Below are 23,473 nucleotides of genomic sequence, written 5' to 3'. Positions count from 1 at the left end.
CAGGTATCGTCTCTTTCAGCCTTGTGAATGGAATACTGATTGCTGTTCATATCTAACCAAACCGGCGTCTTCGTGGTTGTTGGAGGCCTCCTGCCTCTTCGGGCACTGTATGTGTATGTCATGCGGGTGTCCGCCCAATCTACCCCGAGTCTGCTGGCCTGGTGGGCCGAGGGATAGTCCGTAGTGTGGCATGATATCCGCCCTCATGCATAAGGATTGAGTACCTCAAAGCAATCTGATCTGTCGTTAGTCATCACTTAGGCTCGAAAAGGAATCTGGAGGGATCTGCAGGTTCCATTGCAGGACACAGCACCCCCCTAAGTCTGCTTTGAGATGCCGAGCTCGATTCAAGCACGTGGCGAGGCCAACGATTTGGGGATTCTGCAGATTCGGTGCCTTGAATAGCGCCGAGCACCTCCATGTATTGTAGGTGAGATGTGGACGTTGTGCTGTCACTTCTTGCACGAAGAAGAGAGTTTCGAGAGTACATCATCAGCTTAGCATGAAAAAGTAATGACGTAAGGAATGTCACACATTGTGATTGGTATGTGGTCATTGGGCCCCACTCCCAACACACCCAACACAGCCACAACTCGAGACCGTCACCAGCCGCCCACTCAGGTGCCACCCAGGTGCCAGCTACCGCCGCGCTGCTACCTGCGACTCACGTAGTCAGTAGTGCTGGCTCCCCAGCTCTACCTACGCCCGAAGCCTCTGGGCTCTAGCCTCTTTTCCGCCCCATCTTTTCCCATGGTTACGGAGCTTCCATCTCCCTCGCTCTCCCGCACCGATCCACGCCCCAAATCATACTCCGTACCTACCTTGCTATCCCAAAAAACAATTCATCCTTCGCAAAGCTCCTAACCACCTCTCTACCTTTCCATCATCCGTTTCGACCTTGTCAGGCGGGAGAGCTCGATTGGAAGCGACATGGGGCCTGTTATCGTTCTTCAGCCCTCCGATAACCATTTCTGCTGCTTGGTTTGATAACTCGCTTCTGGTTCTCCCGTCTGCGATACTGGATTATCCTCCATTGATCGCGCGGGCTCTACAGCACCACAACCTCTGGGACACCATCGCAACCATGAGTTTTCTACACAGGCGGAGCAGGTCTGTGTCGGCCACTGTAAGTAATCACTTTCGGCGTCCTGTTCGGTCTCGTCCTGCGCTCCGGTGCTGACGTTTGTTCATCCTCAGCGGCCCCAGACGCCTGCTTCAGCTTCTGCCCATATGGCGGCCACTCAGGCATTCCTTAATAGCCGAGCCTCGCAGGCCAATCTGTCCGCTTCCGCCGCCGCCCAAGCCCTGAGAACCATGTCTCCGCCTCCGACCCCAGTGGACCAGGTCCAAACAAAGCGCATGATTCAAAGGCAAGCCTCCTCCGGTTCTCTTTCAAGTTCAGCCCGGGGCCGAGGAAGAGGTGGCTTGCAGAGGCACAATAGTGCTGGGTCTATGACTGAGAGGACGTTTAGAACTCCTTCGCCTTCGCCTTCGCGACCTGTCTCGCGCTCGGAACCCCAGGCCCCTCCGCTACCGACCATCCCGCAACACTTTGCTCCTCCCTCGACCTCACCGTCCACAAAGAAGAAGAAAAAGAGAGCATCCAGTCAAGAAGCTCCTCCACCTCGCGTGCTCTCACCGCCGCTAGAGCGACCATCGAACCGTGGCCAGAGTCTTGATAGGTACGGATCGCCACAACAGCCGCCACCTAACGTGCAAAGAAACACCAGTGTTCCACAAAGCAATGATCTTGAGCGAGTTGACAGCCGGGGATCCATCAATTTTTCGAGACCACTGTCGCCGCGACCCCAATCTCCAATCGCGCAATCCCCAATGGCACAGTCTCCAGTCCTTGTGAATGGTGCTCGATCTCATTCCAATGCTGTCGCAAATGCCATTACCCCGGCGCAAGCCGCAGACATTCAGTATGAACTTGTGCAAACAGCGAATCAGCCTGTCAAGAAGAAGAAAAAGAGGGTGGTCGACACTGCAGTGGAAGGTAGTCACCTGCAGAGTGGGACAATGGCGAGCAGGCCAATCCTCGACCCGTTAGAATCAAGTCCTGAATCGCAAACACAAACCATCCCAGTCCAGCAACTTCCCGCGAGGAGGAAGAAGAAAAAGCCTTCGTTTTCCGGCGAAGGCACTGATTCTTCTGCTGCCGAGGCATCGCGGACCGATTCGGACTCAGACTCGAACGTTGAGCGAAAGCGAGACAGGAGGACGCAGAGGGCCTCGGGGATTCTACAGAAACAACCATCTATTGTTCGGGAGGACTGGGAAGGCGAACAGCAGGAGCAAACCAGTCCACTCTATGCCCATCAAACTCCGGATACCAATGTGAATCCTGTCCGAGTGGCGACAACTCCAGCTCAGCCAAAGAGTCCTACGAATGCAACAGATGGGCCTGGGAAAATCGAGTTCGTTCCCTCTCCATCCGCCTCAAATCAATCTCTTCCTCCAGAGACATATGAAAATGCGGCAATGGATGGCCGCGAGGAATCACCAGCCGCAACGAGTCACCTCCAAGTCACGGAACCTCAGCCGGCTCGAGCTACTTCGCTCAGCCCCTCACGATCCACTCGTTTCTCGGAGAGGTTGTCTTCAGATCTCGCTGCAGGGCGAAAACACGAACCTCCTCCACGATCGATATCACCTGCTAAACCTGCATTGAAGCATCATTCCCCCACTCCAGCTTTTCCCGGCGGCGAACCTCGTGGCGCTAGTGTTACCCCGAGCGAATCATCTGATATATCGAGCGCGTCGTTCGATGGTCCTCCCAAACGGAAGAAGTCTGTGCGGGTTAGCTTCGAGACTCAGCCAGAAATTGTTGGTACCAGTGCAAGCGTCCAGAGTCCGGCGGAGAGTCCAGGGAGAGAGAAGAAAGGATGGCTTGGCTTAGGAAAGGGCAAACCCGTGCTGAACACTTTCTCGTCGAACGATGACATGGAAGAGCTGATGAAGCCACGCCCTCAACTTCCATCGTTTGGAAGTGTTCGTGGCCAAAAGTTTAGAGACATGAATGATTCCAACACCACGCAAATGCCAAGGTCACCTCCGGAAACTCGTGCGCCACTCACAGAGGGCAAGAATACTACCTCCTCAGGGACGTCTTCGGAAACTTCCAGTACTTACACCCCCTATCCAGCCAGAGGCGTCTCAAGCGACCATGCTGTTGGAGCTGTATTGGCTCAAGAGGCTCGAAGGACTTCTGCGCAGGCTTCTGGACCTCGACCCAATGAGCCTCTCCCGCCCGAGGTGACATCTGTTGAGGGCACGGTGTCGTTCTCAGATGAAGAAAATGACATTTCGGAGCCTGAGGAGACCACGTCTGCACCTGCTGCTCGTACAGCCCGCGAATCGGAAGTACAAATTGGTGCAAAGGCCCTCCCTCCGAGAACAATCGACCAACCTGTGAAGTCTGTACCTCTCCAGACAGAAGTGCCTCTTGTGTCCGTCTCACCACCTACTCCCGCCGAAGAGCCGAAATCCAACGACCAATTTCTGGTGGAAGTTCCAGGAGGCTTTCCCGTGTCTACGGAGGCCTTGGGCAGACTTGAGGAGTCACACAAAGCACCAAACATCGCGAGCGGACTTCCTGACTTGAATCCACACTCAGTCACGGAAGCCGTGGACGAAGAAGTGTCGGACAATGATAGTATTTACAGCGACGCGGCAGAAGATCCGTCGGAAATGGAAGGCATGGGATTTGGTTCCATTGACGCCATTGTGGAAAGTCCCATTGTAACTCCGCTATCACCTATTACTTCACCAGAAAGCCCACTTGCGCGAGTATCAACTTCCGCTTCTCATGATGCGCTGGGCGCCGGATCTTGGGAGGAGACACAGGCTCGGTGGAGTGGCATCGCAGAGCAGACGAGATATTTACCTAGCCAAAACATCATTGAAAGTCAACCAGCACCGACAACGACAGTCCACGATGTGGAGCAGGCGAGCCCAGTCCCAGCTCAGGCAACCGTGCAAACAAGAACACCGGAGGTTCCCAAAACTGTACACAATAAGATACCACAACCCGCACAACCTCGACCTACCCGGGCTCCTGCATCACAGGCCACCATATCCCAACCGAGACGCAAAAAGAAATCGCCTGCTGCAATTGCTGCCGCAGCATCTGTGCCGGCAGCGGCGGCAGCGGCTCAAGGATTACCAGACTCGCCACTGCAAAGGAAGACGCAGCCTTCTCCTTATCCAGCAATTGAGGCTCATAATCTTGGTTATGCTGCAGCCGCCGCTGCACCTTTCCGACAGTCAATGAGGGCCAGCTCTCCTCCAGAGTCTGAACTCGGGTTCCGCAAGACTATGCGTAACGAGAATCGCAATTCAATGCCAGCTTCAACTGTTGCCCCGCCACAGCAAAGAACGAACCGCTCGTCTATGCCTAGTCCTCCAAATCAACCCCGTGTGGCACTCCAGAAGAAGCATGTCCCTCTAGCCACGGCTGCTGCCACGTCTGCGCCCGCATCCCGGTCGCAACCTGCTCGGCCGGTTGTGTCCAATGACAGTGACTCTGAAAGCTCGTTTCGGAAGGCTCGTCGCAGCAAGTCCACTACTGGTGGCAGATATACAATGCGTAGAAGTATGCGAGGTGCAGGCGAACCATCTCTGCGGGGGGATAGACCCAACGGCGTCCGGTCGGTTTCGCCTGTGGGCAGGCGTCCTTTCTCTCCGCCGGATGGCTCCCACACCATGAGGACTACTATGAGAGGATCGATCGACAATGTACCAACACTCCGCGGGTCCACCGACGTCAGAAGATCATCTTCCATGTTTGCTCGCCCACAGACGAATACTGCCCCTACACTTCGGATGAGTACAGGTGGGCAGAACAACCGGTCGCGCATCCTGGACTCAGACGACGAGGACGATCAACCTCAGCACCGCAAATGGCGCTCACGTTTCGCCGATGATAGTGACGATGAGTCGGACGTGCCACAGCTTGCTCCGGTGCGCGGCATTCCTCGCAGAAACAATGACGATGAATCTACAGACCTGGATGATAGCTCGGATGAGGAGCGAGCAGCAGCCAAAGCACAAGCTGCACCCAAACTTGATATCCCGCAGGCCGATACCACTGCAACTCCCAGCAGTGGTGAAGCTTTGTCTCCCAATAGTGAGAAGAAGCGGGGAATACTTGGACTGTTTCGCAGCAAGAAGCCAAAGGAGGAGTCCCCTTCGCCCGTGGTCGAATCCCCGCAAAGACCTTTGAAGACCACAGATACAAACAAAGCGTCCCGGCTCGGATTTGCTTCAGCTGCCGAAAGGGACACAGCCATTGCACAGGCAAGAGCCAAGCTGGAGGCAGCGAAAGAACAACAGAACCCGGGCGGACAACAGCACGGGCATGCCAAACTGCACCGTCGACACCCGCCTGAGCGAGTCATGAGTGATTCTTGGCCGCTGCCTCCAGCTTTGCCAAATGAAAATACTCGACCGAGCACCATGGATGGGCCACCGATGCGCAATGGAACGACCAGGCTGAACCAAGGCAGCATGCGCAAACCGAATGAGTTTGCCGAAGCCGTCGGTCGCAGCGGGAAAAAGAAGAAGTTCCCCATGTTACGCAAAGCCTTTGGGCTGAAAGATTAATTGGTTGATTTTGGTTTGCTTGCCAGTTTGATGCCTTTTTTCGAGCACAATGATACCATTCTCTGTCTCACGATTTGTTTCACGCCCTCCTTTTGTGATTGGAATAGGTACGAGCTGCACGGTTAGTTGGAGGACAGCAAATACGCAGGATCTCAAAAAAGGCATCTAGAACGGGTCAGAAATTCGACTACTTCGGCAGGATTTCTGCTTTGTGAGAAGATGGAAATACAGAACATAATCAGGTCATTCCACCTTCATAGCCTGATGATCAGTAGTAATATAGCGTCGACATATAAGGACCAAGCACCGAGAGGTGTGACGAGCAGTTGCAGGGAGCACACACATCTAGGCGCATGTACATACAGGGCCCCGTCAGGGACGCAGGTTTGGTAGGGGGTATCCCGACACGCCCGACGTTTCGCACCAAGTTAAGTAGCATGACCGACTAGTGCAACAGTTGTTTTGCTGATGCAATTCTGGAGTAATATGCTTCTTGCATAGCAGGCAGCGCTGGAACGGTGGATGTTTCTTCCATGCGACGTCGTTCCCGCTTCCTGCAACGGAGACAGGGTACAGGGGGTTCTGCATTGAGGCAATGGAGACCGGGACGTGTGTCGGCGGTGGTTGTTAAGCACGAACGCTGAGTCAGGACGCAAGGTTGAGGTAAGCCGTTCTCAGGTGATGATTTGATAGTATTCACAGAGTTCGTTCCGCATGGCGTGGCGGGCAAGGTTGAGCTCATGTTTGAGGGACTGGCTGGTATCACTTGGTGACATGCTGTCAAAAGGTTAGGTAAGCCCCTCTACAAATGGGGAGGAACAGAATGAAAGATCAACATGAAACCAGACGTCAGATCTCGATTTTGCAGGCGAGGCAATTCTCGGAGAGCCGGGAGTCGAGCCCTTCCAGTATCGGACCGCGCAGTGTGTGTGGATGAACGTTGGGAACACGGCGAAGTGCTGGGGACCAAAAACTTAGAAGACCAAGAGACTGGAATCCCTTTTCCAGAAATCCCGCCCGACGCTTGCACACTATTATTATGTTCGCCAGGTTAGCTGCTTAGGCGGTTTGGGCGGTCTTGGGCGTGGTCTAGGGGCTAGTGAGGCACATCTTCTGTAGGGATGGAGGGGTGCCAGCTGCCCTGTGCCCCACCTTCCGATCGCAAAGCTGGTGGCGCCCCTCCCTGTCACTGCTTCGTCACAGGACGAGAACGCATTTGCTTAAAACCATACCGGCAGCCCATTTTATCCAGAAGAGTTTTTTTTTTCCTCTTTGCCTTGATAGACTGAACTCCTGTTTCACAGTTGCACCTCTGTACCTATACGAAAAGACCCAGCAGATATCATACCGACTGCAATCATGACTTCCTCTCTCGACCAACTCAAAGCCACTGGCACCGTAAGTTCCCTCCCTCGCTGTTCCGACATCCCGCCATTTTGCAAAAGTCGGTTGATATACTGACCAAACCCAACAGACTGTCGTCTGCGACTCAGGTGACTTTCACAGTATGTTTTCTCACCCGTCCAGGCTGGGATATTGCTAAGCTGTCATAGCAATTGAGAAGTACAAGCCACAAGATGCTACCACCAACCCTTCGCTCATCCTCGCCGCATCCAAGAAACCCGAATATGCCAAGTTGATCGACCCTGCGGTTGAATATGGCAAGGCTCATGTACGTCGGACTTTCTCATGTCCTGCAAAAAACTATACTGAACAAAGCGCGCTAGGGCAAAACCATTGACGAGCAGGTTGATGCCACTCTCGACAGACTCCTGGTCGAATTCGGCAACGAGATTCTCAAGATTGTCCCGGGCAAAGTCTCGACCGAGGTGGATGCCCGATTCTCCTTCGACACCAAGGCTTCGGTGGAAAAGGCCCGTCATATTATCGAGGTAAGTTCTCAACTGTCTTCTTTGAAATTTAACTCGGCTCACAACCGGCAGCTCTACAAATCGATCGGCATTGACAAGTCTCGTGTGTTGATCAAAATCGCTTCCACCTGGGAGGGTATCAAGGCTGCAGAAATCCTCCAAAAGGAGGGTATCAACTGCAACTTGACCTTGATGTTCTCCCTGGTCCAAGCCGTCGCCGCCGCCGAAGCTGGTGCCTTCCTCATTTCCCCCTTCGTCGGCCGTATCCTCGATTGGTACAAAGCTGCAATGAAGAAGGACTTCCCCGCCAACGAGGACCCGGGTGTCAAGAGTGTGCAGTCCATCTTCAACTACTACAAGAAATATGGCTACAACACCATCGTCATGGGTGCCTCGTTCCGAAATGTTGGCGAGATCACTGAGCTAGCTGGCTGCGATTACTTGACTATTTCACCCAACTTGCTTGAGCATCTGTACAACTCGACCGACCCGGTGCCCCAGAAGCTGAAGGCGGAGGAGGCCAAGACCCTGGACATTCCCCGGCGCAGCTACATCAACGATGAGCCCTTGTTCCGTTTCGACTTCAACGAGGAGCAGATGGCGGTTGAGAAGCTGCGAGAAGGTATCAGTAAATTTGCCGCGGATGCCGTCACACTGAAGGGCATTCTGCGGGAGAGGCTTGAGAAGGCTTGAGCGAGTTTGTGCAGATCGTCGTGAAGGTTACTGAATGAGTGGCTATTGAACTTTAGGGGGCAGTCTCCACGAATAATGTCCATCTACCGGAAATCTTTAGATTCGCGGATGTAGGGAACTTCCAAACAAAAAAGAAGGGCAATGGAACACATGTTGACCAAGTTCGTTCCTGGGACAGCTTACCGATGCTGGCTGTTACCAACTCCCAATGCCTACTCGGCACACTTTCTATATCTGGACTCAGCCTCCTTTGCGTCGTCATTTGCAATGTCCGCAGTCGACGTGACGAGAAGACTTCAACCAATATCATTTACGCAGTGCAGGCGACCTTTGTACCTTAGCGCCCCTAAGTGCAAACAGCCGAATCCATGGCTTATAATACACCGTTGCGGTGACAGCAACATGCTTGCTCTCGATTGAAATTGACCCTACACCTACCCCTCGGCGTGCCTGTGTTCTGTCCGTCACCATGAAAACCATGCGGCCTGGGGAAGCTAACAAACGAGGGAACGTGGTGACAGCACGAATAATTCCGATCTTCCTCCTTGGGATCATTGGGTACTCGTCATGGGTGCTCACGGATCTTGTGTGCCTCAAATATCTCATACACCCTACACAATCACTGCTCGTCCGCCGTGAGACCGGTTCGGCGATTGCCATCCTCGTTATATACTACCTTCTTTTGCTTGTCACGCTGACTTGCTTCGGCCGTCTGACCCAGACGATCGTGACAAACCCGGGCCTCGTTCCGCGCGGAGAGCAGTACTGGATTGAGAAAGAACGGAAACGGCGGAAAGAGAGGAGTGCGACCCATAAGGAGGAGGCACTCGAGTATGACTCGACCGAAGGATATACACCCCGGCATCTCCGCCACCGGCAGGATAAGGAGGCTCAGGGCTTCCGCGCTCAAGACTTCTGGTACAAGGACGTCTTCGTCTGCGGTTGGGACGGCCGCCCACCATTTTGCTCGACATGTTATAATTACAAGCCCGACCGGGCACACCACTGCAGGGAACTCGGCCGCTGTGTGCTAAAGATGGATCACTTCTGCCCGTGGGTCGGCGGAATCGTGTCTGAAACATCGTTCAAGTATTTCATACAGTTCACATTCTGGGCAGCCCTACTTTGTCTGCACGCACTGGTTGTTATGGCGTATTACTTCGCCAGACGCCGAAGTGAAGGACCCGGAAACTTCATCAACGTGCACTGGATCCTGGTCTTGATCTTCGCGGGATTATTTTTCATCTTCACCGCGGGCATGTGTGGATCTAGTCTGCAGTTCGCGTTCCTCAATTCCAGCACCATTGAGAATTTCACCCGCAAAACCAAGATCTGGTATCTGGCTGTGTATTTACCACCCAGAGTCCTGGAGAATTATCAGAGATCGAACAGGACGGATTTGAGGTTGATTACGTACCCGCGCCCTCCAGAAGAGCAGTTCCAAATTCTCGTGAACCACGGCGCAAATATGGAGGACAGTGAACAGAACGTTGCGGTGCAAGCCAGAAACACGGATGCGTCAACTCCAACGCCGCCGGAAAAGACTTATAATCCATTGTCAACTACGACATCCCCTCCTGCTCCCGCCGAGCAGACACCAAACATTCCTCCCTCCATATCAGATTCGCAGCCGACTACTCTGCCAGCCGCAATTCCTTCAAAAGTGGAGACACGGGTATTCGCTATTCTCGAATCCCCACCTGGTGGTAATCCCTTCGACATCGGTGCATGGGGAAACTTCAGAGAAGTGATGGGATATACAGTGTTTGATTGGTTTTTCCCACTGAGGGCAAGTCCCCTTACTGCTCATAGTGACCCAGTGAGTATGTATAAAGTAGGACCTGTGGTAGACAGGATGAGGAAGAAGGCGGGGATCCAGGAGGGACGGGCCGACCTCGAACGTGGAGAGGAAGGTGCAGATGCCGTCGATGAGAAGAGAAAAAGAAAGACCAACAGGAATGGGGGTGCGAGTAGGCAAGAACGGAAGAAGAAGCGCAACCATTCGCGTTCGGCCTCGAACGGAAGCTCTCCAGTCAATCGTTGAGAAGATGGCTTCGAGCCACTTGAAGTCGAGGCTCCAGACTCGGTGACAATCTGACCTTGGTGAGACTCGAGCGTCTTTTGCTATGTTGAAGTCGAGGCTCCCTGCAATCTGTGGAGTTAAAACCAATATGGAACTCCGGGGTGAATGAGAAGGCTCCCAAGCTTATTCCAATGAGCCTCGCCATGACAATCAACCCTCCGAAGAGCAAGGCCCATGATGGGTTTGCAGGCGCTACCGAGATTCTTTCATTAAATCTCGTCTACAATGATTCGACACAAGCCATTACAAAAAGAGCGACTCAGCAATCGACATATCGGTACACGATCTCTACAACCACGAGCGAAGCGACCACGTTGATCGGTTCTTCCGAAGCAGCAGCGTTGGCGTTCAGGAGGGGAAAGGGGGGGCCTTACGCACCTAGCCCAAAGTCAATGGAGCTTTGTGTGTCTATTTTGGTCGAGCCGTTTCGGCTCCTTTGAACACTACTGGGATGTGTAAAATTTTTCGTGTGGTTGATTGATTGCACAAGATCTATTGTACGGAGGTGGGCGGCGCTCTTGGAACTGCAAAAGCCGCAAAGTGCCATGACCACAACGCAGCGCAGTATTGCGTCTACACCGACAGAGAGACGTACAGCTATGTATGTGTGTATGTGCACAAGTGTTTATACGGGGGTCTCTTTTTCAAATGTACACGACTGAGATGAACGAAACAATTTCGGGTTTTGTCCCTTTCTTTTTCTAGAGAAACAAGATTAACTCATTCATTCTTTTATTTTTTGATATTGATATTTTTTGATATTTTTTTGATATCTAACAACGACGGCGCGCTTTTGGATTTTATTTCATGCATGCATGTATGCATGGCTTGCTGTGGCACCGAGGAAGGAAGGGACAAGGGGTGGATGGACCCAGCAAAGTCATTCATCCCCGATGGCCCTTGCTTGCATGGTGATACAGAGAGGGAGCAGAAGCACTGGGGGGAGGGGAGGAGAGGAGAGGAAGGTAGAGCAGAGAAGTGAGAAAAGGAAAGAAGAGGTGCAGGGTAAGGAAAGGGGATTTTATAGACCTGAAGAGACGAAGGGGTTGGTGAGATTCTATTCGTCAACGAATGTTCCCCCGGTTCTTCTAACCCTAGCTAGGACCTATTCCTCCTTTCTGTCAAAATGAGGGCGATGTACTAATGACACTATCTAAAGCAAAGAAAGACTGGTGGTAAGAAGGGTGTGCATCTAGGCGTATCCATTTGCATAGGGTCATTCACGCTGGTATTCGAAAGAGAGGCGGGGGAGAATCGGCCAACAAGCGAATGAAGTCGAATCCAAGTAGGTCTAGGTCCAGTTATGATGCTCCCCATAAAGATCATTTGAAAGAAGACGATATTGTTGAAGAGGTTTGAACGACAGAGGGAGAATGTAATGAACCTGTGAATTGAACGAACGAGTGGTTTGGTGGGTTGGGAGAACGGACGGCTAGACTGAGTGTCATGGCGATTGCAGTGCTGGGAATAAATGCAACTGGAACGGGTTGAGGAGCGGGCTGTTTCCGATCCCAACAGACTGTGGCTGGGGTTCGTGCTGGTCCTGTGTGTCCCACCATGGGACCGTCCAAGGAGAAAGACATATGAAAGAATGGAATGCTCCGTAAGGAATGCCGGAAGAGGATACTTCTGTCGAGGCCGTTGTGTCGGTACTGGAGGCTGTTTCAGGCGAATATCGATCGAGCGGTGAGCGGAAACCAAGTAGCGCCGGAAAGCGAAGGCGTACTGATTTGATGCCTGAAAGGAGGTCCTCTACAAGGCCAGGCTAAGTTGCACCAGGGAACGGGGTAGGTCGTAAGGAGCATGGAGATTTGTTGGATCGGAGCTAAAGGTTGAAGCTCCAGCAAGGCTGAGTGGTGACGATACTGTTCTGCTGACTTCCGTACCGTGACTCCTTTGGTTGCTCAAGCCCTCGTCATGCCCCTTTTTCTCGTCGCGGCACGACTAAGCATCAGTACAATCCTGGAAACACTTCGCATGTCCACAATTGGTGCATCTTCCCAAGGCCAGCTCCGTATTGTTGAGGTGACCGCATTTACCGCCATACCAATATTCCCCTGCCGATGCTTGGCTCCAAAACCAGAGGTCTCGCCTGTTCGGGGCCGGGGGAGGATGACCAATACAGTGAATGGCTTCAGAAAACGCCCGAGGCGCGGCTTGAACTCGAGGTTCATAAGAAGTAATTGGATAATAATGACTGGCGTGGCAGTGGGCACGCAAGCCTGTCGTAGTTATCGGAGGGCGAATATCGTTGTCGGTCTTGCAGGATCCGCAAAGTGCATGATTGCAAATGCATTTCGCATTCATGGCCACTGTCATAGGACCGTTCTGGCACTTGCAGCATTGCCACAAGGTCGGCATGTTCGCGGCTCAGCTCGGGATGATACGAGGATAGCAGGGAGGCAGAGGCCAAATTGGCGACCAGGAGCCGTTGTTATTTGTGAGGACAGCGGACAATGGCCAGCAGCCAGGTAAGTGATCAACTGCTTTCAGAGATAGCACCAGGGGTGCAAGCTTTCGTTCCAAATGGTTGAATCAAAGGAGCGGGATCGAAGAAGTCGAAGAATGAAAGTATAGAATGAGCTGGCTGGTCTAAAGCAACTGACAGTGTAGACTGATGAGGAGAGAATGGACATGATATACCTTCGAGAGCAAGACTTGCGATGTTCTTATACTCCGCGAGAGCGATTGACAGCACCAGGGATAATGTGCTTTGCCTGGTATTTTCGCCTCGATGAAGCGTGGTAGTATTGAACGGGGTACAATCGTACCAAACGGTGATATGGCGCATCTCATCCCGTTGACAGTCGGTGCATCAGCCCCTTTTGCCAGCCATCGCCCGCTCGCCCTTGGACGCGGAGATCGATGTCTGGTGATGAACAAAACAACCCGCTTCGATCGAGTTCAAACAGGGTAAGCTCTTGATTGGAACACACGCGGCCCTCTCTTCGGTATCTTGGATGTGTCAAGGCGAGAGGTTTGTCTGCGCCACGTCCAAACTGATCCCCGATACTTGGATGCTTGTCTCGACGAGTCCACTTCCAAAGTCATGCCTGGTGTCAGACGAGGCTGGCCTGTTCAGGGGGGACATCGAATCTACCTTGCAGTGGCTGTGGTAGGCGTCAGAAGGCCAGAACGCCCTCATTTCTTCTGAAGAAATCATCCTGGCGGGGAATCTCTTTCAGTGAAGTATGCTGCATCATGATCCTTTGCTCCCCCCATACAGGGTTATGAAGCCCTGGCAAAGTGGCCCCAGTGTAGATTGGCGACGAGGCCGGAATCCACACCGCCTGCATAAGTACAATACCTGATTGTCCGCGCCTGCCGGGCCACATAGTGCCAGCAAACAGGTTCAGGAACAAGGAAACTCCTTTTTGTTTCGGGTATGGGACAGCCTCGCGGGCTGCTTGAAGGACGTCATTGGCAGGACGGTGGGAAGGTGGCTATGTCCAAAGGCACAGAAGGTTCGCTGCGGCTTTCCCAGGCAGCCAGACATCATTGCAGAAAGTGAGGAGCGGAACTGCTTTGCATGGCCATCACGGGATTTGGGAGGCACAATAGATGAACGACAGGAAGGTGGCAAGTTTGTGGGACACGGTTCTCTGCCATGAGCCCTGCGCCCCAATATAGTTTGCAAAGCTCCCGATCACGAGGGTCTGCAACGAGGATGATAATGATGGGTCATCATGTGTCAAAGCGCCAGGTATCGGGCAACCACCCCCTTGGATGATACAGCATTGATGTCAGCAGCAAATGTCGTAGTTTTGCCACCGGCTTCAAGTTGGTTGGCAAGGCCCGTGCAGGCTTTTCAAGCTGCCGACAGGATCTCATCCGCTCACGGGAATTTTGTATAGTGCCACAGCTTCCTCGGAAGCCGGATGTCGGAAGAGATGGCATGATTCTGCTATGGGCGGGTGGGGTGGTTGACAACGCCCGACTTGAGAGAGAGAAAAAGAGGCGGCAACCAGGATGCAACACTGCAGTTGGCCAGCAGAACGCCTGAACGGGTTAGGGAGACAAGGCAGAAGCGCCTTTTGTCGAAGACTGACCTGCACCTCCATGAATGTCACGGGGGCCACAGGAATGGAAGCGAGGGCAGGAAAGTCCCAGAGGATCCCAGAGCTACTGGATGGAGGGACCCGACGCGGTGGTCAACTGGAAATTAAATTGGGCAGCAGCTCTCTGATCGACGTACATCTGGTAGCAAAAGGGAATAGCGGTCAGAATGATTGGGTTGAGACGGGTAGTACGGTCGTAGTTTTTTTGATGAAAAAGGCAACGACTTTCGGAGGGGGAGTGAGTGATGCCTGATATAACTAAAAGCGACCGAAGAGAGGAGAAGGAGGCAATGGCTGCGGGAAGAGTGGGAAGTACCGAAGAGGGTGAGTCATTGCAATGGTTCAAGCAGGGAGTAATCGGGAGTAAGGAGCAGGAGAATAAGAGTAACGAGAGCGCGGGGAGAGGAGAGGGAGAGAGACAGTGTTTGTGTATTTGTGTATGTGTATATGTGTGTATGTGTGTACGAGGTACTATACTATAATAGCAGTCGACGCCGAGTTGGGTACCGAGAGAGCAAGTCAGTAATTACATATTGGTTCTCGGTACATATGTACTATGTATGTGCTATGTGTCGGCCTTTGGGCCTTTGGGCCTTTGGGCACACACACTGCACACTGACAGATTCGGAGAATATGCAATGGCGCCATGCCATGACGTCGGGCTCCATCTGCATTCCTTCCGCTGCCGCTGCCGCTGGCATTTTCCACACCCATCATCCAGCAAAAACACAGTTCAGTTCGGTGGGTTGCACACTTGGGCTGCTCCTGCTCCCCCCGTACATAACTCATAACTGATTCTGTCCGCTCCCGCCTGACTTGTTTATTGTTTCCTATCTCAAATCACCTTCCTCCTCGTCCAGTTAATTCCGCCCTCGGATCCTTCGCTGCACCCGACCACTGCAATTCCAACCCAAGAACCTACCACTTGTGTGTACGGTGAGCCCAAATTTCCACCCCCCCCCCTCCCTTCTCCTCGGTCCAACCCTGATTCATTGATTTCATTCTTCCCTGTTGGCCCCCAAGGATTGCCAATCCTTGCTCTCCTCACCACTCACCATCTGTGGTTGTGCTCGTACATCCCTTTGCTGCCCTCGCCCTGACATCAGGCCCCCTTGGGTCCTTTGGTCCTTTTCTTGACGCGGCCTCAACCGCCCCCTTGACATGAAACCTTGCTGACCTTGAGCGTCTTCAGGGCTGAGCCCTTCATATTGCTGTCGAAACCCCCGACCCTGTCACCGTTTATCTGGCAACAGCCTCCCCATCGGCTTCGGTGACTAACGTCCGATGCCTGGGAGAAAGATCCTCTATACCAGTGGCCAGCCAACATCCTCACCATGACCGAAAACCGCTACCGTCCCAGCTCCCCGCCTGGGCGTCGCTACGTCGACCCCCGTGCCGCCTCGGCGAGCATGGTGATATCCTCCTCCTTTGACCCCCGATACTCCTCTTCCTCTCAGCCTCGCAGCGTCATTGATACTTTTCCTGCCACGCGACACGGGAGCGTCTACGCCACCCAAGGCATTGCAAGAAAAACCGTCCTCGACGACCCTCACCCCGGGGGAGGATCGATAGTGAGGACCGAATATGCCGTGCGACCCAGGAACAACTCCACGCTGGAGACACGCAGGCCTGTGAGCACCTTCACCGAGCGTCGCTCTTCTCCGCCTCGAGTACGACCGGCCATCATCAGCGGTTCCTCTCGCGACGACCCAAGAAGCCCAGTTGTGGCCTCGAGGGAGGATCGCTACCTTGTGCCGGCTGCTTCAAGTGGTCGGAACCACCACCGCCATTCGAGCGCAACCCGTGCGGAGCAAGACCGCCTACTGCCTGCAAGGGCCAGCCGACAACCCGAGTATCACCGCCGCGGTGGTTACAATGCACATCCGTACACTTCGACCCGAGGCCCGCTTCAGGATGAAGGCTTCTCTTACACCACCCCAAAAGAGCAGTTTTTACAGGAGTCATCTCGGCCGCCGCAGAGGCGGGAGAGCTACAGCAGACGGGAACGACCGGTCAGCATAGCTGGGATACCCGAGTACAGACTGCCTGCACGGAGAGACACCCGAGATGGGCCACCATCCGCGTCCGCCCGGGTTCTCGACCGCCTCGATAGGAATGAGCCTCTTCGATACCCCAGCAGTCGCACGAGCGACACAGAAGATCGAGGAGATATCCCCCGGCGTCGTCACTCCACAAGAGCGCCTGTCTTGCATCACTATCCCGACGACGGTACCGTGTCTGCGCGTGAAGAACGTGATCTTCGATCCGTGCCCAGATCCTCCCGTCATGATCGTTCAGAAGACGATGACAAACTCCACAAACACAGGCACCGTGATGAGCGCGAAAGGGAGGCTCTACGTGAGCTTCCACGCGAGTCCGAACGGGTCCGTGAACGTGATCGGGACCGAGACCGTGAGAGGGACAAGGATAGAGATCGGGACCGAGATCGAGATCGAGAGAGAGACCGGGAACGGGAACGGGACCGTGACCGAGACAGAGACAGGGAAAGGGAAAGAGACAGATACCGAGACGCTGACAAGCCCAACAAGCCCCGAAGTCGTGACAGCAGCCCGGAGCATTCAGGACTACGTAAAGGACTCGCCGCAGCCGCTGGTATCGGCGCAGTGGGCGCTGCTGCTGGTGCAGCTCTGAAGAGCGGCCGCAACAAGGACGAAGAGGAATCGGAAACTGATGGTCGCAAAGAGCGGAAGCACCGAAGAAGACGACACCACGATGAATCGAGTCCAGACGAACTTGCTGGACGCGTTGAGCGTGATCTCAAGTTGACCAACGGAGATCGTGATCCGCGCCGACGAGATGAGGATCGGGGAGTTGACGATACGGGTGATGTTGACGACCGCCATGAAAGACGGAGACACCATCGCCACAGGAAGCACCGGGACCGTGGGAACGAGTCAGATACCACAGAGGACTATGATGGGAAGGAGGCCCGGCAGCGACATCCCCGAGAGCGAGCGTTGTCCCGTGACGAAGATGAGGATGTGCCACCAGTTCTGGAACAACGAACCATATCTCCAGGTGAAGACGAAGACGACCGTCCCCGAAAGGTGCAATTGGTGGAGCCCGCCGAAAAGAAAGAAGAGTTCAAACCGAAGGGTATCCTCAAGCCACCCCGGGAGGTACCTTTCCCTGAGGACCCCAATCCTACACGAGAAGGGGTTGCGCCGTTGAAAGATGCCCACAAAGATGGTATCCCACCGAATGCCAGGTGGACCAAAATCAGTCGAGCACTGGTGAACCCCGAAGCCCTTGAAAAGGCGCACGAGAGGTTTGAAGAGAGAGACGACTACGTAATTGTCTTGAGAGTGGTTTCGAGGGAAGAAATAACGAAACTGGCCGAGAAGACCAAGGAGATCAGAGGTATGTATATCTTCTACGTCCGAAGCCAAGGGACTGTCGCTGACCGACACCTACAGAAGCCAGAGAGCGCAAATGGCAAGCTGAGCTTGAAGAAAAGCGCCGTCGACGTGCAGAAAGAGGCGAGTACAGCGACGAAAGCAGCGACGACGAGTACAGCGGGGACGACCGACGTCCGCTGCGTGCTATAGAGCAACCGCCTCCTGCTCAAGGCTTGCAGGGTGATCCCAGAACATACTTCGCGCAGCAACAGCTGCAACCACAACAGCAACCAAGATTGGAAGCTCCTGTCGTTGCCAGTGCTATTCCAGGACAGCCTGGTGTCGCACCAATCCAACAGTCCCCACCAATGCCCGGACCATATCCTCCACCGATTCAGCAGCAGCAGGGACTGCCTGTGCCAGATATACGAGTTGAGCCCATGGCTGGTAATTATTCGACGAATGTATGAAAGGACGGATGAGCACGAGCGATGAGTGAATATGTGTGATGAAAAACAGGGTCGGTCATGTCGAACGAGACGGTTTTATGAGGTCGACGCTGAATTGAGTGTGCTGTTCGAATTTGACGCATTCTGTTTGGACACTGGAGAAGAACAGTTTGTCAGAATGATTAATAAGCCATTTAAGAACGGATTCGGCGTTGCACAAGAGGGATGTGGAAGAGCGAAAGAGGCGTGCGGGTTTTGAAGCGAAGTGCAACTAGAAGTGGATTGAGGGTCTGGTCCTCGACACAACGAGAGTGATGGAGATGTTCCATTCCGCGGGTACAGGAACCTTTTGACTTCTGTATGAACGGGATTTTGGCGCAGTCTCGAAGGAAGTTCTCGATATGTACTCCGTATCTGGCCAGCAGGTGTGATGGGTCACGTGAACAGTCTTTCGCGCTCAGCCACATCTGACCACAATATTCTTTTCTGTCAGACGGTGGAATTTTGCGTTTCATCCTGTGGTGCCGGCTGCAGTTTCCCTGACATCACCATCGAGTGCGTCTCCCTCCGTCACCACCCTGGCTTCCTGCCTCCCACACCGACTTGTCGTCCTGACATGATTCAAACAGCTCTCCAGGGGTGCGACGGAAACCTTAACTCGCTGCCGGCCCTGTCAAAATCAAGCTTCGTTCCAGGCGTGAATGTCAGCGACACGATGCCATTCGCACAGTTCGACACCTCGTCACCTCGTTTCGAGAATTGGCTGGCTTTCCGAGCGATCGCTCCGCCCAAGCCCTGGTGTCTACCGAATGGTGTCCTCGCCATTCCGCCTCCCCGGCTCCGTGCTACCATTCTACCCAGAGCTAGTACCTGAAGATCTTTCCCCTCAGCCGAACCAACCCTGGCCATTCCGGCTCTCCATGGCAGCCCTCCCTTGAAAGGCTTCTCGTGGCAAGACTCGTGGAAAAGCGTGGTTGATCGACACAACACGTTGTCCGCCATGAGCTTTCAACCAAGCAAGGGTCCTGCACACCACGTTTTCTGTCAATCAAGTATCCGACGACGTGAATTCCAACAATTAGTCCAGCAGCCCCTTTCTCAGAGGATGTACCGTACCTCGTACATACATATGCCAGACACAAGCGGGCCATCGCTACTCCCAGCAAGCGAGGAGGAGAACCAGGAGTATTTGCTCACACAAATCAATGCCTTTTCCTGCTCCGAGACTAGATAGTGTCAGAAATATGCTGCAATTACCCTGTTGCCCAACCAGTCATGCGGCGACCCAATAGCACAGGACTACAGATATCCGAAACCCGCAAAAATGGTCTGGTGACGATAGTGATTTCTTTGGATCCGACGCCATGGACCATTGCCCTCTTGGTCCCACCACACCCTTCAGCAACGTTGCACCGTCCTCAAGACATTGCTGCTGATCGCTGCTGATCGATGCCCAACGCAATTGTCCAACTGGCCTTCATGCCTCGGTTCAGAGCTGATCTTCATCACGAGATCTTTGGTGCATTCTTGTCGTTGCGAGTCCCAGTCATCTCGGTTGTTGGTGGCCCCTTGAGGCTGCAGTGATCGCCGCCAGGAAGTTAGACCCGGAAGAAGGGCAGCGAATCGTCCGCGAGCCGAAAATCTGTGCAAGGAGGGTGATCTGCGTTAATCGTTGCAGCACCAAGGCTCTGTCCAACCGCAACATCCTCCTCCTCGGCGCCGAGCTCGGGTCCCCTTCAAAACCTACGGGATACTCATAGCACAGTCCATCTACGGTCGGTCACTGCGTGCTCTAAGATCCAGATGTTGTCTGGAGCCTTGATTGCAGCCCCGATTGATGATCCCATCCACATCAGGGAGCGGTCAGACGTGCAGGTATCTTGGTTTCCGACCATCCTGAGACCTTAGCACATCTTTGCCTCTTCTGTGGGATGTCAGTTGTTCTTGTGAGGTGCATGCTAACCATTGATTCGCTGTTGACCTGAATGCAAGAATGACAGTCACATATTCTTGTCCCAGGGCAGCTGAAACCGATGTTTAATTGTATACTATAATCCATATTCAGCTGAGAGGGATTGCATTTCCACCACTGCCGGGAGAAACTTTGAATTCACACTTGTGTTGTGCGCTATAACGCGACAAGTCTTGGTGACATGCAAGTGGCAGGGGAAGGAGCTCCGACTCACAGATTCTGCGACGGGTTGTTTGCTATGACCCACGGTATACATAATGAATCCAAGGGTCTCGGGGCATGTACGAGGTGCTCCGTGCCTGAGGGAGTCCTTGTGAAAGCAGTGTCGGTCAAACAGTCCGCATCTACGAGGTACAATTGGGGAAGTGTCAAGGATGACAGCTGATCTCGCTTCTGCATTATCTGAAGCTCGACATGCAGTAATTTAACCTACCCAAGCGCACCGTATTGACCTCGTTGTGTAAACAGGCACCGGGCGGCCGCCGTGGTGAATGTGCGCAATACGGCGTTCTCTACGACCACAGGTCCACAGTGGCAATGTCCTACGAGTACAGTACTACCCGCGGTCAGGAGCAGATATAGGTTCGAACGCCTGCTTGACAGACTGATTCCATCACGATGATGGCCCATGGAAGCGGCGGCACGCTAACACAGTAATCACGTAAAAGAGCTCCGTGCTTTCGTGATGACGGCAACCTTTTTGGAGGGCCACAAGTGCGAGAGCTAGTGCACGACGGACGGAATGAAAGCTTGGTAGGCGTCGGTGTGGCTTGCTTACCTGGAGAAGGACTGGCGATAGGGTCTGGCACCATCTGGTGGGGCGGCGTTGCTTTTGTTCAAAGATACGAGAAGGTAAGGTTCACTTTATTTCCCCCAAGTCGCTTGGTGGCGTGTCCAATGGCTTGAATCCCCCCTGGGTCGAAAGTGTTGGGCATGTCATGCATCCTGAGGCTTGGTTGCGGGGAGCAAAGTCGATGGCTTCGAGATTGGTCTCAAGCAGGTCTAGAACGTGAGACGCTGGTCAATCAAACATGCATGAGCACGGGCGACAGAGGGGTGAGTGTGTGCATGCCCACCATTGACCCTGCAATCAGTTGCGCTGATGCAAGCCGAGAAGCTGGCTGATTTTCCCGAGATGATGTCGAGATATAGTGCCGGACACAGCAACTCAAGGGCTCCTTTTGAGCTCACCAGATCCGTCGTGAAGCCAGCTATCAGAGGTCAAACAACAACACGAGATGAGATCATGAAATTCAGGGTTGTGATCCCAGCCGCTGGAGATATCAACCAGATGACCGATGCGAATCGTCGTCCCCGCTTCGGCGAGATGACTGCAGAGACGGCGTTCTGTGACAGGAACTCCCTCTGCAGCATTTCTCATCGAGGTCGGCAAGCTGCTCCTTCGCGGGGATCCTTCTCGCAGTTGGGGATCGCGGTTCTCCTACTTGTACAGTACCAGGCATTAACAGTGACGCGTTGGTCCTCTCAACACTGCTGGGAGCACAGACCCGCCGGCTCTCTGACGGGGTTCGGGGGAGGGTGCACCCCAGCTGGCAAATGGAATCCTCGTATGCTATCTTGATGCTTGGATCCCGGCTGGTGACACGGACACGGCTTTCAACCTGAGCCGTGCGAAATACGGTCGCTCTCTCAGTCAGCCCTTTTGATGGAGAGGCAGCTTCTATTCTTATTAATGCTTCCCTGGGCCGGGTTGGCAATCCGTCCTACTCATAAATGTATATTTATATATTAACCGGCCTGAGACTGACCCGAGAGCAATCCTCTGGCCCCAATGAGCACCAGACTGGAGTGCCTCCCCGTCATCTGCATCCTGAACAAGGCTGAGTAAACTGCATGTGTGTATACTGATCATTCCAAGGACGTCGTGAAGGGTTGCCTTTTCATGCAGTCCAGCAGGGGGGGTGGGATAGGCTTTGCATACCTGCCAGCAGCTCAGAGCCGGGGTGGTGGCTAGGAGGAGGGAAGATGAGTACATACGAGCGAAACGCCCTGGTCAGCATCCGCTTGAGCTCTGGCTGTTATTCGCCACCACAAAGCGTTGCTGGGGCTGCCAGGGTTGATCATTGTCAAGCTGGCTGACATTATTGGCCGCTGTAGGCGTGCGTCGTGACTGCACTTGGGCTTGCTGATTTGCCCCAGTCTTTTCTACATCTGGAAGACACGACATTACTCGGTAATGTGTTCCAGCTGCTATTCTGAGTCGGTGTAGCTCTGGGAAAAAGCGCTATCGATGAACAGACGCTGAGCGCCAATGGCAGCTCCCAGTGCCACAGGCAGACACGCCTCCGTTGCGTAAGCGACGCATCACGAAAATTCCAGTTGTGCAGTCATTATTTTAAAAGTGCCCGTTCGGGAAATTCACTTAGGTTTGGGAAGTGGGCGGGCAGCGGTGGTGAATGGTGAATAGGGCGTCCCTTTGACCCCGACGATCGACGCTGCTAATAGCCAGAACCAGGATCAACGCCGGGCCACACATGGCAGTTCGTGCTCACGGGTGGTATTGCAGGGCCGGCCTAAGGCTGGTTCCGGCATAGTTGGAGAAATGGCTACAAAGCATCACTCGCCACCAAAAGCGGAGCGGAGCCATTGGAGACATTTTGGAGGTGAGCCTCTGAAGGAGGCAACGCCTCAGGAAAAAGCGAAGGAGGTCGCGGAGAAGAAGCATCCCAGGGGAGAAGAACTCCAGGGATCCGGGATCGAGAAACAGACGGTGGGTTGCCAGTCTATAGGCTAGGTCTGTACCTATGCGCAGGCTAACGTCGAGACATGCAGAAAGTAGACTTCGTCCTCTTTTCCATTTTACTATTTGCCGTGTGAGCAACGATACGAGTAAACGCGTCGAGGGCAGTCCATGTGGATCTGACCTTTGGTTCCATGCTCCCCTAACCGCCCGAAGATCACAGATCGATTTGATGGCTTCCAGGGATCGATGACGAGGGCCGGAGAAGCTTCGATCGCTGTAATCTCCGCGGCAGGATGTGATTCGAGAGGCATTGCAGGAAGGCTTTTGGAGGCGTTGGTAAGTCTGTTGCAGATGTCGATTGAGGGGCGGAGGAGGGAATGAACTGTGTGCAGGGGGGGGGGTCGTCGTCGTCTTGGGGACTCCAGGCCTGGCGAGAATGCAAAGTTGTGTTGCGTGTTTGCATGCAGCAAGCATAACCCAATACGGCCAAGGTTGCATGCTGGGCTGCAGTCAGAACGACTAGTAGACCTAGCGTGATGATCGCCGGAGCGCCGTTGATGACCTCTAGGCGTTTCGAGTTCAAACTTTGTTGCGGGCCACTGGGTGTGATTTGGGGAAGTCAGACACCCCGGTAAGACCCAGCAGGTCCCGGCAAGCTCCAGCAGGGAGGGGGGCCC

General features: G+C 53.7%; 4 protein-coding genes across 4 annotated transcripts; all 4 read left to right on the top strand.

Annotated features, from left to right (window-relative positions):
- Positions 1–1,084: 1,084 nt before the first annotated feature.
- AYL99_01644 (hypothetical protein) lies at positions 1,085–5,607 on the top strand (the record flags this gene model as incomplete). Its single annotated transcript, XM_018833160.1, has 2 exons — positions 1,085–1,126; positions 1,198–5,607. 2 exons carry the CDS (start codon positions 1,085–1,087, stop codon positions 5,605–5,607), a joined length of 4,452 nt encoding a protein of 1,483 aa, XP_018699039.1.
- A 1,359-nt stretch (positions 5,608–6,966) lies between these two features.
- AYL99_01643 (transaldolase) lies at positions 6,967–8,171 on the top strand (the record flags this gene model as incomplete). Its single annotated transcript, XM_018833159.1, has 5 exons — positions 6,967–7,005; positions 7,082–7,112; positions 7,161–7,279; positions 7,335–7,499; positions 7,551–8,171. The coding sequence occupies 5 exons, from the start codon at positions 6,967–6,969 to the stop codon at positions 8,169–8,171; spliced, it is 975 nt and encodes a 324-aa protein (XP_018699038.1).
- Positions 8,172–8,640: 469 nt separating this feature from the next.
- On the top strand, positions 8,641–10,215 carry AYL99_01642 (hypothetical protein; the record flags this gene model as incomplete). The annotated part of the gene is made up of 1 exon (XM_018833158.1): positions 8,641–10,215. One exon carries the CDS (start codon positions 8,641–8,643, stop codon positions 10,213–10,215), a length of 1,575 nt encoding a protein of 524 aa, XP_018699037.1.
- A 5,431-nt stretch (positions 10,216–15,646) lies between these two features.
- Positions 15,647–18,141, top strand: AYL99_01641 (hypothetical protein; the record flags this gene model as incomplete). Its single annotated transcript, XM_018833157.1, has 2 exons — positions 15,647–17,693; positions 17,750–18,141. The coding sequence occupies 2 exons, from the start codon at positions 15,647–15,649 to the stop codon at positions 18,139–18,141; spliced, it is 2,439 nt and encodes an 812-aa protein (XP_018699036.1).
- Positions 18,142–23,473: the final 5,332 nt, after the last annotated feature.

The sequence above is a fragment of the Fonsecaea erecta genome, assembly GCF_001651985.1.
Source record: "Fonsecaea erecta strain CBS 125763 chromosome Unknown Scaff1, whole genome shotgun sequence".
NCBI lineage: Eukaryota > Fungi > Ascomycota > Eurotiomycetes > Chaetothyriales > Herpotrichiellaceae > Fonsecaea > Fonsecaea erecta.
The sequence above is the reverse complement of the archived record's forward strand: the minus strand, read 5'-3'. Positions and strand labels throughout refer to the sequence as shown.